This window comes from Ambystoma mexicanum, chromosome 7q (assembly GCF_040938575.1).
Source record: "Ambystoma mexicanum isolate Mex_15411 chromosome 7q, UKY_AmexF1_1, whole genome shotgun sequence".
Taxonomy (NCBI): Eukaryota; Metazoa; Chordata; class Amphibia; order Caudata; family Ambystomatidae; genus Ambystoma; species Ambystoma mexicanum.
Window position 1 is genome coordinate 745,947,257 of NC_090941.1, and position 12,317 is coordinate 745,959,573.

At 47.9% G+C, this 12,317-nt stretch overlaps 1 protein-coding gene across 2 annotated transcripts in view; it reads left to right on the forward strand.

Annotated features, from left to right (window-relative positions):
* The window catches only part of EXPH5 (exophilin 5), a 756,247-nt gene that overhangs the window by 619,031 nt on the left and 124,899 nt on the right, over positions 1–12,317 (forward strand). For both annotated transcript variants that reach the window (XM_069640259.1, XM_069640260.1), the window contains exon 3: positions 4,438–4,588. In XM_069640259.1, the coding sequence (XP_069496360.1) occupies positions 4,438–4,588 (151 nt within the window). The remainder of the gene's footprint in view (positions 1–4,437; positions 4,589–12,317) is intronic.

Genomic DNA, 12,317 nt, shown 5'->3' on the forward strand with positions numbered 1-12,317 from the left:
CCAAGCCTAGAAACCACTGTCAGATTAACAGGCTTCAATTGATGGCAAAAATCCTGCAAAACAGTGAGTGCTGCACAGCTTTTTTTCATGTATCACACCTTCTCACCCCCTCACCCCCGCAAATCCTTGGCAAAAAAACAATCTGGTCTCCAGTCACGACATGCTACAGAGCATATGTGACTAATTTTACGGAACAGCTGCCTCTGCACGCTGGCCTTCCGAGATCAATCAGCAGCCTTCTCACCTGTCCCCCAGGAAGAAGTCCTACTTACAAGATGGCACTGGTTAACACTGACCTCTCCCTGGAATGAGTCAACGGACGCTATGCATATAAATACACTATTAATTTCTATGCCAGGAGACAAGGAAGAGCCTGTGCAGAGTGTGGCGTTTATAGGAAGCCCCATGACGCCAAAAGACTATTGCAAAGTACATTCTGTCCTTGTGTCCAGCAGACTGCAGTTAGGAGAAGGAACTACAACTCAAAATGGATGAGCAAAAAGCTGTGCCTGCATGTACAGACGGAGCATGGACAATGGGTGGGGAACCAAACAGGGACGCTTCTTTATGTTCATGAACATATTGGGCGACTCCTCAGACAGCATCACTGATTCCCAGGCCACCTGTTCAGGGCCCACTCACTGTGAACACAGACATTGACTGACTCCACCTCAGCAGGATATGAGACTCAACAGGGCAACAGCCAACAGAAACACCAGCATAATACATTATTCATCCCTACAAGAGTTGCACGTGGGAGACGAAGATTGCCTCAAATATACTCCCATTGCTAGATTGCTGACTTATCAAGCGAATTATTTAAATGACCTCCAGAATAATAAGCAACATTTTTGTTTACCAATTTACCCACATCCATCCTTTTTCAGTTTGTATAACCCAGTAAGACCTTTCTTTTTCGAGTGTTCTCTAATGTGTAACTTGCCATAATATCTTTTTCAACGTCTTCCTATAAGCTTTTTAGAACTCCATCAGTGAAATGCAAACACCCCATAGCCTCACAAGGTCTTTCAGAGTCATGCAATGGAGATGATGGAGAAAGTCCACCTGAGTGCGCGGGGAATGCTCAACGCCAAATATCCGTGACCCCTCCCCACGGCCAACCTAAGGAGAGCAGCAGCGTAGAACAATGTTCTACCACCTGCCAAGCCCTCACCTACATAATTTAAATGCAATAAAGGGAGAAATGAAGACATGTTTTTTATGCCCAGCATCTATCGCGATTGTCACCGATTTTGTGCGAGGGGCTATCATTGAGGATTCTGAAAAGTGGAGGTATCCACAAGCATATGTGGGTCCAACTAAAGGTTCTTTGTCTGTTTCCCAGGGAGCACTGGCCCCTTGGTGCAATCAGGATTCTATGCGCTTCTACAGTGCCAGGGAGACACAATGGCTGGTTCGGAGAATTGGAGCAATGGTGATGCAGAATTGATGGGTTCATTGTAAGGAATTATGAAATTTGAACACAAGATAATCCTAAAATGTTTGTTTCTTCCATCTTGAGCCTGTGACATCTCACATCCCGTTTAGTCGTAATTTTGCTGACCTATGGCCATGCTCTGAAGCCAAACTTGAAGGTAAACTAGCTCCTGTCCTAAGCACCCACCTCAGAGGTGTTCATGCTATCTGAAGTAACAGGTTTGAACCCTGGCGAGGCGTATTCCGCCCCTTTACCGTTCCAAGGTTCCTAAATTGAGTATGATTCAATTACACTTATTCTTAAGGTTACTTCACCCCTACTATCAAAGTACTTAAAATCAGGAGTCGTCCAGCTTGGGGCCCTATATGAAAATGTGACACTCTATTATTTGTCCTTTGAATGAAAAGACCCTCCCAACTCATGGATCTGTTTTTATTATTTTTCAAAAGTCTTCTTATACTAGAAGGTGGGCAGGAAAGACCATGAACATCGTGAGCACCAGGGCTCCGGCTCATCACGCACTCAATGTGGATATTCCGTGGAGGCCTGCTCGATGCCCCCCGCTCTTTGTACTGTGTTCCAGCCACATTGCAGGAGAGCCTTTCTCTCCCAGTCCCTTCCTGCCCTAGGTCGTGCGCACAACACTGTGATATCTCACTTCCCGGCACTACTGCAGTGGGGGTAGAGATCCATGACAGACACCCATACAGGCCCTTTCCACATGTGACAATTACATAGCAGCCATTGCCTGCCTCCATCCTGTGAGGAGTAGGAAAGATGGTACACAATAGCTCTGCAAAACATTGGTAGAAAGTCAAGGATTCTGCAGTTGGGCACCCTGGGGCATGGGCAACAGGATGCAATAGGTAGCACGGCCAGGGCAGCATCTGATTTACCCTGAGGAATACACACTGTATATGGATCACCCTGCACCCTCCCCTACACACGCCACTCCCTAGAGCACCCCGACTAGGTAAGTGTTTCAAGAGGCTAGGTTTCTAGTAATCAAAATCACCATTATGTACTCTGGATGAAGCGGGTGGATACCTAATATAAAGCACCGGGTTCCCGTAAGACCTGCTTACGATATTGCGTATCCCCACTACAAGTGGTTTGATTGCCGTCCAATCACTTGAGAGAGGGAAAAAACGGGGATTAGACATGGAGGGATGAAGATGTGTCTACACTCCAGATCCCTTTTGCTCTGGTTGCAGCTAAAAGGACAGAAATGAAACTCCTCTCTCAAGCTTTATGGCTAAGGACCCCAGGCCCACTCAACTCAGATGGACAAGAAGAGGAGCCTAACCGCAATGGTGATATAGCACCTGGGGATACTTTGGTTCAATGGGACTCTGGCCAACCCTAGAGCACAGGGAATGTGTAGAAAGCATGGGGGTTCTATCCAAGATTACCAAAACCTCTAGCCACAGCCCCCAGTGACGTCGATGGTGCTGTTGGGAATGTCGTTGCATGTCACGGAGCAGGTCAACCAGAGGATCAGTCGGGAAAGAATGTGTTGTAACTCGCTCTCCCCTTCTACGCATGCCCATATACCTGGACAGGAAGCCCACAGAAACCACGATTCACTTGGGAGCGAAGGTAGGTACCAAATGGGAGCTCTTGTGTTTACAAGGGACTGGAAACTCTCCACAAGACTACAGCAAATATGTTTGTGTGTGTGTGTGGGTGTGTCGGCATGCTCACTCTTGCCCAACTAAGCCGAGCAAATTTTTTCACCCTTCATTTACGCAAAAAAGTATACATTATCACAACGTTTGCTGTGAAAATAGTGTCCCACTTCTAAGCACTCCATCTCTTGTTTCGAAACATAACAAATGGTGCAGCATGTTTTTGTTCCCATGTCATTTAAGGATATATACCACGATGTGGCACATGTTAGGTTTGAGTATGGCTGTGTCCTTGGTAGCTGTTATTGTTGGCAGCGTTTATTTATAGAGCTCTAGAGATGAGCAAGAAATGGGGCAGAAAATATGAGTCAGGCATAAACAATGAAGGAGAAAGACAGCAGCACACCACACTGACGCGCACACTACACCCTGGCACAGCCAGCACAGCGGAGCTAGCAGACAAGTGGGTTAGTGGAGAGGCGACCGCAGGTGTGGGAACATGTCCTGCCACGGGGGGGATTACCATCTCGATGGGAGCAGAAGCGATAGCTGCCTGGAAAGCGCAGGCAGGCAGAGTTCTGAGTGAGCTGTAACCCTGTCTGGCTGGTTGCACAGCTAGTGAGGTAAAGGAGAGTGAGTGAGTGAAAGGCCGGGGAGGCGGAAGGAAGGACTAGTAGAGCTGTGGGTTGGGGTGCGAGGGCCACTGAGAGAGGTGAGGCAGAGGTGACTTGGGTGGGGACGTCATGGAGGCGTAAGAGAGGGAAGGCCACTGAGTTGGAACTAGGTTAAAGAGAGGTTGTGGGGGGCGTTGAAAGATTGTAAGCAGCAAGACACTGGGGGATAGAAAGGCATAAGGGGACCAGGGGCAGCTAGAGGAAGGAAGCACGTGAAGCAAGGTAGGAAAGGCCCCATTTGAAGGCGAGGTGGAGGAGGTAAGAGAAGGTTTGTGTGGTGCAGGCAGGTGTATCAGGGCCGCTCTGGTGAAGGGGCAGGGCAGGCGAGTGGGGCTGACAAAGGGGGAAAGGATGTGACGCAAGATACATAACTGTAAGGGAGGCAGTGGAACTGACTAGTCAAGGGGGAGGGATCTTTATAGAACATGAAAGTGCGTTAGAGCAGCACACACAATCCATCGCGGTGTCTTGGAACTCACCGAGCAGCAGTGAAAAGGGCTGCCAATAAACGGGTGGACTTTGACTCTGAACTGGCATGACCCACTACACTTTCTGCCGTTCTCTAGGTGAAAGCGAGCCTGCAAAGCCGCGGGAGGAACGGCGGCTCTCCTGAGGGAAAGGAAATGTTACGCACGTGTTGTTGACCACCCTGCCCTGCCTCAGGAATTGACCATCTTGCACCGTTCTCTGTTTTTAGAGCCGGCCGATTTAAAAATGTCGAGGTCCAATTCTCAGCCGAGCCAGGGCAGCTCCTCGTCCTCCCTGCTGGGACTGCGCTCTCCGCTGGCGTCGCTCTTCTCCTTCCGGAAGCTGAGGAAGCAGGCTCTGAAGCCGCCGCCCCAACAGAGGTCAGTGGCGCTTTCTGTGTGTGTGTGTGTGTGTGTGTGTTTGGGCGGGCTGGTGTTCTGTGACTACTGCACGTATGTACACAGAGTGCCATGCGGGTGTTTAGCATGTCTTAGGCAATTCCAAATATTGGCAGATTAGAATCAGGGTCACATTGGCCCAGAGTCCCATCATTTGATCAAAAACGCAATGCCAGGTCAGAATTCATTTTTGCTGGTTCTAGCGTTTACAATTTACCCAGGAGTGCACATCACCGTTACACACGCTTTTGCCCGTTCACAATGTACAGCTGATGATTTCAATTGATGATTAAAAAAGGAAAAAAATAGTTAATATTTGGAATAAGAAACTTTCCATCGGAGAAAATCCCTACCAAAAAAATCTGGATTGAAAGTGGATTGCTACTGGATTTTCCCAAACATTTAAATCCTCTTTAAATCCTCTTTAACTCCAGAAACTCCCATTGTACTCAGTGGATTGCTTTTGGATTCCTTTTGGCTTCATGCACCCTGAAATATGTTAATTAGCAATCCTCAGTGGAATGCAATCCCAAAACAATCCAAGCAATCCAATCCCCAAACAATCCACTAAAAATCCCAAAACAATCCAATCCCCAAACAATCCACTAAAAATCCAAAAACAATCCAATCCCCAAACAATCCACTAAAAATCCCAAAACAATCCAATCCCCAAACAATCCACTAAAAATCCAAAAACAATCCAATCCCCAAACAATCCACTAAAAATCCAATCCCCAAACAATCCACTAAAAATCCAAAAACAATCCAATCCCCAAACAATCCACTAAAAATCCCAAAACAATCCAATCCCCAAACAATCCACTAAAAATCCAAAAACAATCCAATCCCCAAACAATCCACTAAAAATCCAATCCCCAAACAATCCACTATAAATCCAAAAGCAATCCAATCCCCAAAAAATCCACCCCCCAAACTATAAAAATCCAAAAGCAATCCAATGCTCAATCCAGCAAAAATCCCAAAACAATGCAATCCCCAAACAATCCTATAAAAATCCAAAACCAGTGCCATCCCTAAATAAATCCAAAAGCAACAGATTACATCTGGCTTCCTTTTGGCTTAATGCACCCGAAATATGTTATTTATAAATCCTTCCTCGTAGAAATCCAAAAGCAATGCAATCCCCAAATAAACCTTTTGAAATTCAAAAGCAATTAATGTAGTCACCAAATAATACTTTACAAATAAAAAAAACAAAGCAATCCTCAAAATATCCTTTAACAATATAGGCATTGTTTCGGTTTATGAGCTGGACTTTTTTTTTTAGGAGTTTAACAAAAATAATGTTTACTATAATCCTGAAAAGAAATGCTTAAAAACACATTTGGTGCACCTTGTTGAATTGGGCTTTAAAAGCGTCACTGTGACTTAATTACTACCCATTTCACAGTGTTGCATTTTGAATTGCTTTAATAACAATAGTGATGACTTATTAGGTCACAGTCATTTAGGTAAAATGGCCATGAAAGTCAAGACCATGTAATGGCATATTAACTATATTTAAAAAGAAGCAACACATTTTTTTTCTTCCCACTATATTTATTAAAAAGAAGCAGAGGTTCAATCGGACACTGTGTACATAGCACAAAAACACGACTGTAACAATCCCAAAAACGGGTGCTTTACAATTTAAAAATAAAGGGTGAGAGGGGACCCAGAACCAGTCAGGTGGAATCCAGCCCAGGGAGCAAAGGTGAGAGGGGACACAGAACCAGTCCAGGGGGGGGTCACACAAGTATACAGGCCCAGCCCAGGGAGCAAGCAAGTCGGTGGGGTCCAGCCCAGGGAGCAAGGGTGAGGGGAACCAGAACCAGTCCAGGAAGTCACACGAGTATCCAGGCCCAGTCCAGGGAGCAAGCGAGTCCGGTGGGGCCCAGCCACGGGAGAAAGTGAGTCTGGTGGGGTCCAGCCCAGGGAGCAAGGTTGAGAGGGGACACAGAACCAGTCCAGGGAGTCACACAATTATCCAGGCCCAGCCCAGAAAGCAAGTGAGTCAGGTGGGGTCCAGCCCAGGGAGCAAGGGAATGCCCAACTACACTGGTGTAGAAAAGACCAGGTCTGGCTCCTTCTTCATCCGGTAGTTCCCAATTTTATTTTGAAGGGCTTTTCTGTACTCGGATGCAGAGAGTATTGGAAAGCCCATTTCCCTGGCTTTAACATGGATAAATTCTGAAATGCAAAAAAAGATTTGTGTAAAAAGTTTGATAAGAGCAAGCAAAGTACAACTAGTCGCTGCTATAAACTTTATGAAACATAGCAACTAGGATGCAGGCTATGTGAGCAAAGCGGTTCATGATACGATCGTATATTTATATATCGTCTATACACAATGTGTTTCAAAGCGCTTCAAGGCAAGGGAGGGAACAAGGGAAAATACAATGACATTCTTACAGGCCATGAACAGTAAGGATGCGAAATTAACTAGTGTACTCGGCCTGACGACAATTCAGATTGTGCTAAGACATAGATATGATATGGCATTTATAACGCGCCTATACACAAGTGTATCAAGGCATGACGAGGCAAGGGAGGGGAAACTGAGGGAAGACAGACTACTAGGCCAGGTGACATTGAGATTGCGCAGGGGCAGAGGGAAGGGGAAAAGTGCATGGAGGGGGGGGGGGGAGTGTGGAGCAGAGGAGAAATGGATAAATAGAAAATAAATAAATAATAAAGGCAACAAACAGTGGTAGTGCAGCCAACAAGTGGCAAGTGCTGGGATAAGACAGCAGACAGGGTGTGTCTGATAAATGCATAAAGATAAAGGGCGGGGGGGCTGTATGGGTACAGATACAGACCCCAGTGCAAGGGGTGGCCCAGAGGCAGTGCGAGTGGGTGGCAGGGTGAGCAGGTACCAGGACTGGTCTAGATACCTCATCAGGTGTGACAGGGGAGAGGAAGGAGAGAAGAGGGGGGGCCCAAGAGATCAATTGTGAAGCAATGTGTGCACCAGCAAAATCAATCTCTAGTGTTCCATGTGAGAAAACAGTCAGGAAATGGATATCTACACACATGACACATACGCGCCAAACTCACTTCCCACCTAAGTTACCTTGGAATTTAGGAGGGATTGCAATGTGTATCATTTACAACGGCAACTGCCATTTCAATTGTATTCATTGCAATCCAGCACTTTGCATTTGAATAGTAATGGTTTGGAAAGATCCTTTGGTATATTTGGTCCCTGCGTTTATGTTAATCTCTTCTATTGTGGCATAGTTGAGTTAAGGATGCTGTGTTTAAAATATTGCTTTACTCTAACACCTGATTAATATTATTATCAGATGTATATGTACATATTAACATTGGACTGATACAAGTCTGGGTTTGCCCTGAGCCCGAACCTGCGTTTGCAGATTATGCACAACTGTTTGAGAAAGTGCCCAACTCAATGAGCCATCTTATTAAATTGTCAATTGCCCCATCTAATTCATCAAGATGATGCATCCCTTGCATAAACTTTCTACCAAGAATGTTGTCCAGTGTTTTTTTCTGACTGTTGTGTTGTAGACTTATTTAAGAAACTCTGGGACAAACTTGGCATAGACAGTGAATATGTGCAGAAATTCTCTTTTTTTTTTTAGGAACCATTGCGACGATGCGCATACTGCATTAAAACTAGGAATTGCATTTTGTCGTGTTTCCATGCTGATAGTTTTCTTTAAAAGATGATGCTAATATAATATTTAATTATATTGACTAGAGATGGTTTGGATGTTATGCTTGTAACACAACACAACATCTGCCACTGCTGTGTCCAACAGTGTGATTCCACTGCAGTAGAAGAGTTGCCTATAGCCAGCATAAATAATGGTATCTCTATTTTTTTGTAGAGTAATAAATACCGCCCAAAAACAAGCACTGGCAATGCCAATAGTTTGGGCTTTTGTGTAGGCTTGGAAAGGCAGTTGCCAGGCAGGCACTGCCTTAGTGGCATTAACTGGCTATCAATGGTAGCAACTGCAAAATGGAGCGAGCATCTGGGCATATAACAGTAGTGCCTGGCAAATGCCTAATACTTATACACAAGCCAAAACTGTTGGCTTTGCCAATGCTTGTTTTCAACAGAACCACATATAGTGCTTATAAATTGAGTGGGTGGGGGCAGACCTGGTTAAGACATTTTTATTACACCAGTGGCCCATTTATAGCTTCAATTAAGGGGATCCAAGGAGTGTGTGTTTGGGGAGAGGTGGGTGGAAATGTTCCTTGTGGCTTTAATTTTCACATCCTGAATGGTAAACTATAAGTCCCAGAATGCAAAATAATGTCAACCTGAAAAATCTCTTTAACCCCACTGTATTTTCAGCGATTTAAGACATGCAAGAAGTTGTGTAATAAACAAAGGTAGATGTGCAGCTTCTTTGTCACAAACTTCCATTTGTGTTCTAATTGTCCTATCATGCACATGAAAGGCACTGCCACTGAAAAAGATACGTGTTTGCAACCTAAGCACCTCAATGACCTGCAGAGTGTGTGCGTGTGTGCCTAGGGAAACTGGCAGTGGGCACTATATAACTTGGTGACAGTTAGGTTCTATGGGACCTTCCATCACCTTTTCCCTTCTGGTATACAAAATATACAAAATAAATGTGTTTCCTTGCAAAGAGGTGCACCAAGCTTTTAACCTAAGAGGATTGGTTTTCCTTGTTTGGAGGTCTTGCCTTACAGGTTTAAGGATGTGTGGGTTAGGGAGGGGGGTTCATTACAAAACGAGAGAGAGTCTTAGGGCCTACCAAACCTTCAATAAAAAGCTTTAAACTGCCTGAGAGAGTTGGGGTGATTTTTGTGCCATTTGTGACGATCCCTAACCGGGCCAAACTTTTGTCACGCATTGCTGTTCCATCCCTTCCCATTCCCACTGTTGCTCGAGTATGCTTTACTCTTCTCTATGCACCTACTCCACCCCTCTACACCATACCCCTCTCTAACCCATCCAATGTCACCTCATCCCACTTAACCACACAATCTGCCTCTCTCACCTTCTGTTCCACACTACCATGCCCACCCCACCTCACCCATATCTACCAATACCAATCGAAGCTTAGGGGTCACATAGATAGGCTTTTGGTTATCAGCCCACACAAGAAGTCTGATTGTGCATGCTGCAACGCTATGCGGCAGTAACCAATCAAGATGGCTATTTCCGCAGCCCCCTCACCCCCAACCAAACACTATGCCCCACGGGCCCCTCACCCCCAACCAAACACTATGCCCCATGGCCCCCACCCCCAACCAAACACTATGCCCCCTGTCCCTCACCCCCCAAGCAAACACTATGCCCCCTGTCCCTCACCCCCAACCAAACACTATGCCCCATGGCCCCCTCACCCCCAACCAAACACTATGCCCCATGGCTCCCACCTCCAACCAAACACTATGCCCCCTATCCCTCACCCCCAACCAAACACTATGCCCCATGGCCCCCTCACCCAAACCAAACACTATGCCCCATGGCCCCCTCACCCCCCTAACCCCCAACCAAACACTATGCCCCATGGCTCTCACCTCCAACCAAACACTATGCCCCCTGTCCCTCACCCCCCAACCAAACACTATGCCCCCTGTCCCTCACCCCCAACCAAACACTATGCCCCCTGTCCCTCACCCCCCAACCAAACACTATGCCCCCTATCCCTCACCCCCAACCAAACACTATGCCCCATGGCCCCCTCACCCAAACCAAACACTATGCCCCTTGGCCCCCTCACCCCGCTAACCCCCAACCAAACACTATGCCCCATGGCTCCCACCTCCAACCAAACACTATGCCCCCTGTCCCTCACCCCCCAACCAAACACTATGCCCCCTATCCCTCACCCCCAACCAAACACTATGCCCCATGGCCCCCTCACCCAAACAAAACACTATGCCCCATGGCCCCCTCACCCCCTAACCCCCAACCAAACACTATGCCCCATGGCTCCCACCTCCAACCAAACACTATGCCCCCTGTCCCTCACCCCCCAAGCAAACACTATGCCCCATGGCCCCCTCACCCCCAAACACTATGCCCCATGGCTCCCAACCCCAAACAAACACTATGCCCCATGGCCCCCTCACCCCCAACCAAACACTATGCCCCATGGCCCCCTCACCCCCAACCAAACACTATACCCCAAACACACTCTCAAGCATGCACCCATACAGACCCGAACCCCCGCCCCCAACGCAGCACACACATTCTCAAGCATGAACCATACAGACCCGAACCCCCCGCCCCCAACGCAGCACACACATTCTCAAGCATGCACCCATACAGACCCGAACCCCCCACCCCCCCAACTCAGCACACACACATGCACCCTTACAGACCCGAACCCCCACCCCCCAACTCAGCACACACACATGAACCCATACAGACCCGAACCCCCCACCCCCCAACTCAGCACACACACATGCACCCATACAGACCCGCACCCCCCACCCCCCAACTCAGCACACACACATGCACCCATACAGACCCGAACCCCCCACCCCCCAACTCAGCACACACACATGCACCCATACAGACCCAAACCCCCCACCCCCAACTCAGCACACACACATGCACCCATACAGACCCGCACCCCCCACCCCCCAACTCAGCACACACACATGCACCCATACAGACCCGAACCCCCCAACCCCCAACTCAGCACACACACATGCACCCATACAGACCCGCACCCCCCAACTCAGCACACACACATGCACCCATACAGACCCAAACCCCCCACCCCCCAACTTAGCACACACACATGCACCCATACAGACCCGCACCCCCCACCCCCCAACTCAGCACACACACATGCACCCATACAGACCCGAACCCCCCACCCCCCAACTCAGCACACACACATGCACCCATAAAGACCCGAACCCCCCACCCCCAACTCAGCACACACACATGCACCCATACAGACCCGAACCCCCACCCCCCAAATCAGCACACACACATGCACCCATACAGACCTGAACCCCCACCCCCCAAATCAGCACACACAGACCCGAACCCCCCAACCCCAACTCAGCACACACACATGCACCCATAAAGACCCGAACCCCCACCCCCCAACTCAGCACACACACATGCACCCTTACAGACCCGAACCCCCACCCCCCAACTCAGCACACACACATGCACCCATAAAGACCCAAACCCCCCACCCCCCAACTCAGCACACACACATGCACCCATACAGACCCGCACCCCCCACCCCCCAACTCAGCACACACACATGCACCCATACAGACCCGCACCCCCCAACTCAGCACACACACATGCACCCATACAGACCCAAACCCCCCACCCCCAACTCAGCACACAAAATACATTAAAATTCCAACATTCATACACATCCGACACACCCCCCACCTCCGCATCTCAACATGCGCACAAAATACATTAAAATTCCAACATTCATACACATCCGACACACCCCCCTCCCCCCCGCATCTCAACATGCACACAAAATACATTAAAATTCCAACATACACATCCGACCCCCCCCCGCATCTCAACATGCACACAAAATACATTAAAATTCCAACATTCATACAGATCCGACACACCCCCCACCCCCGCATCTCAACATGCACACAAAATACATTAAAATTCCAACATTCATACACATCCGACACACCCCCCACCTCCGCATCTCAACATGCACACAAAATACATTAAAATTCCAACATTCATACACATCCG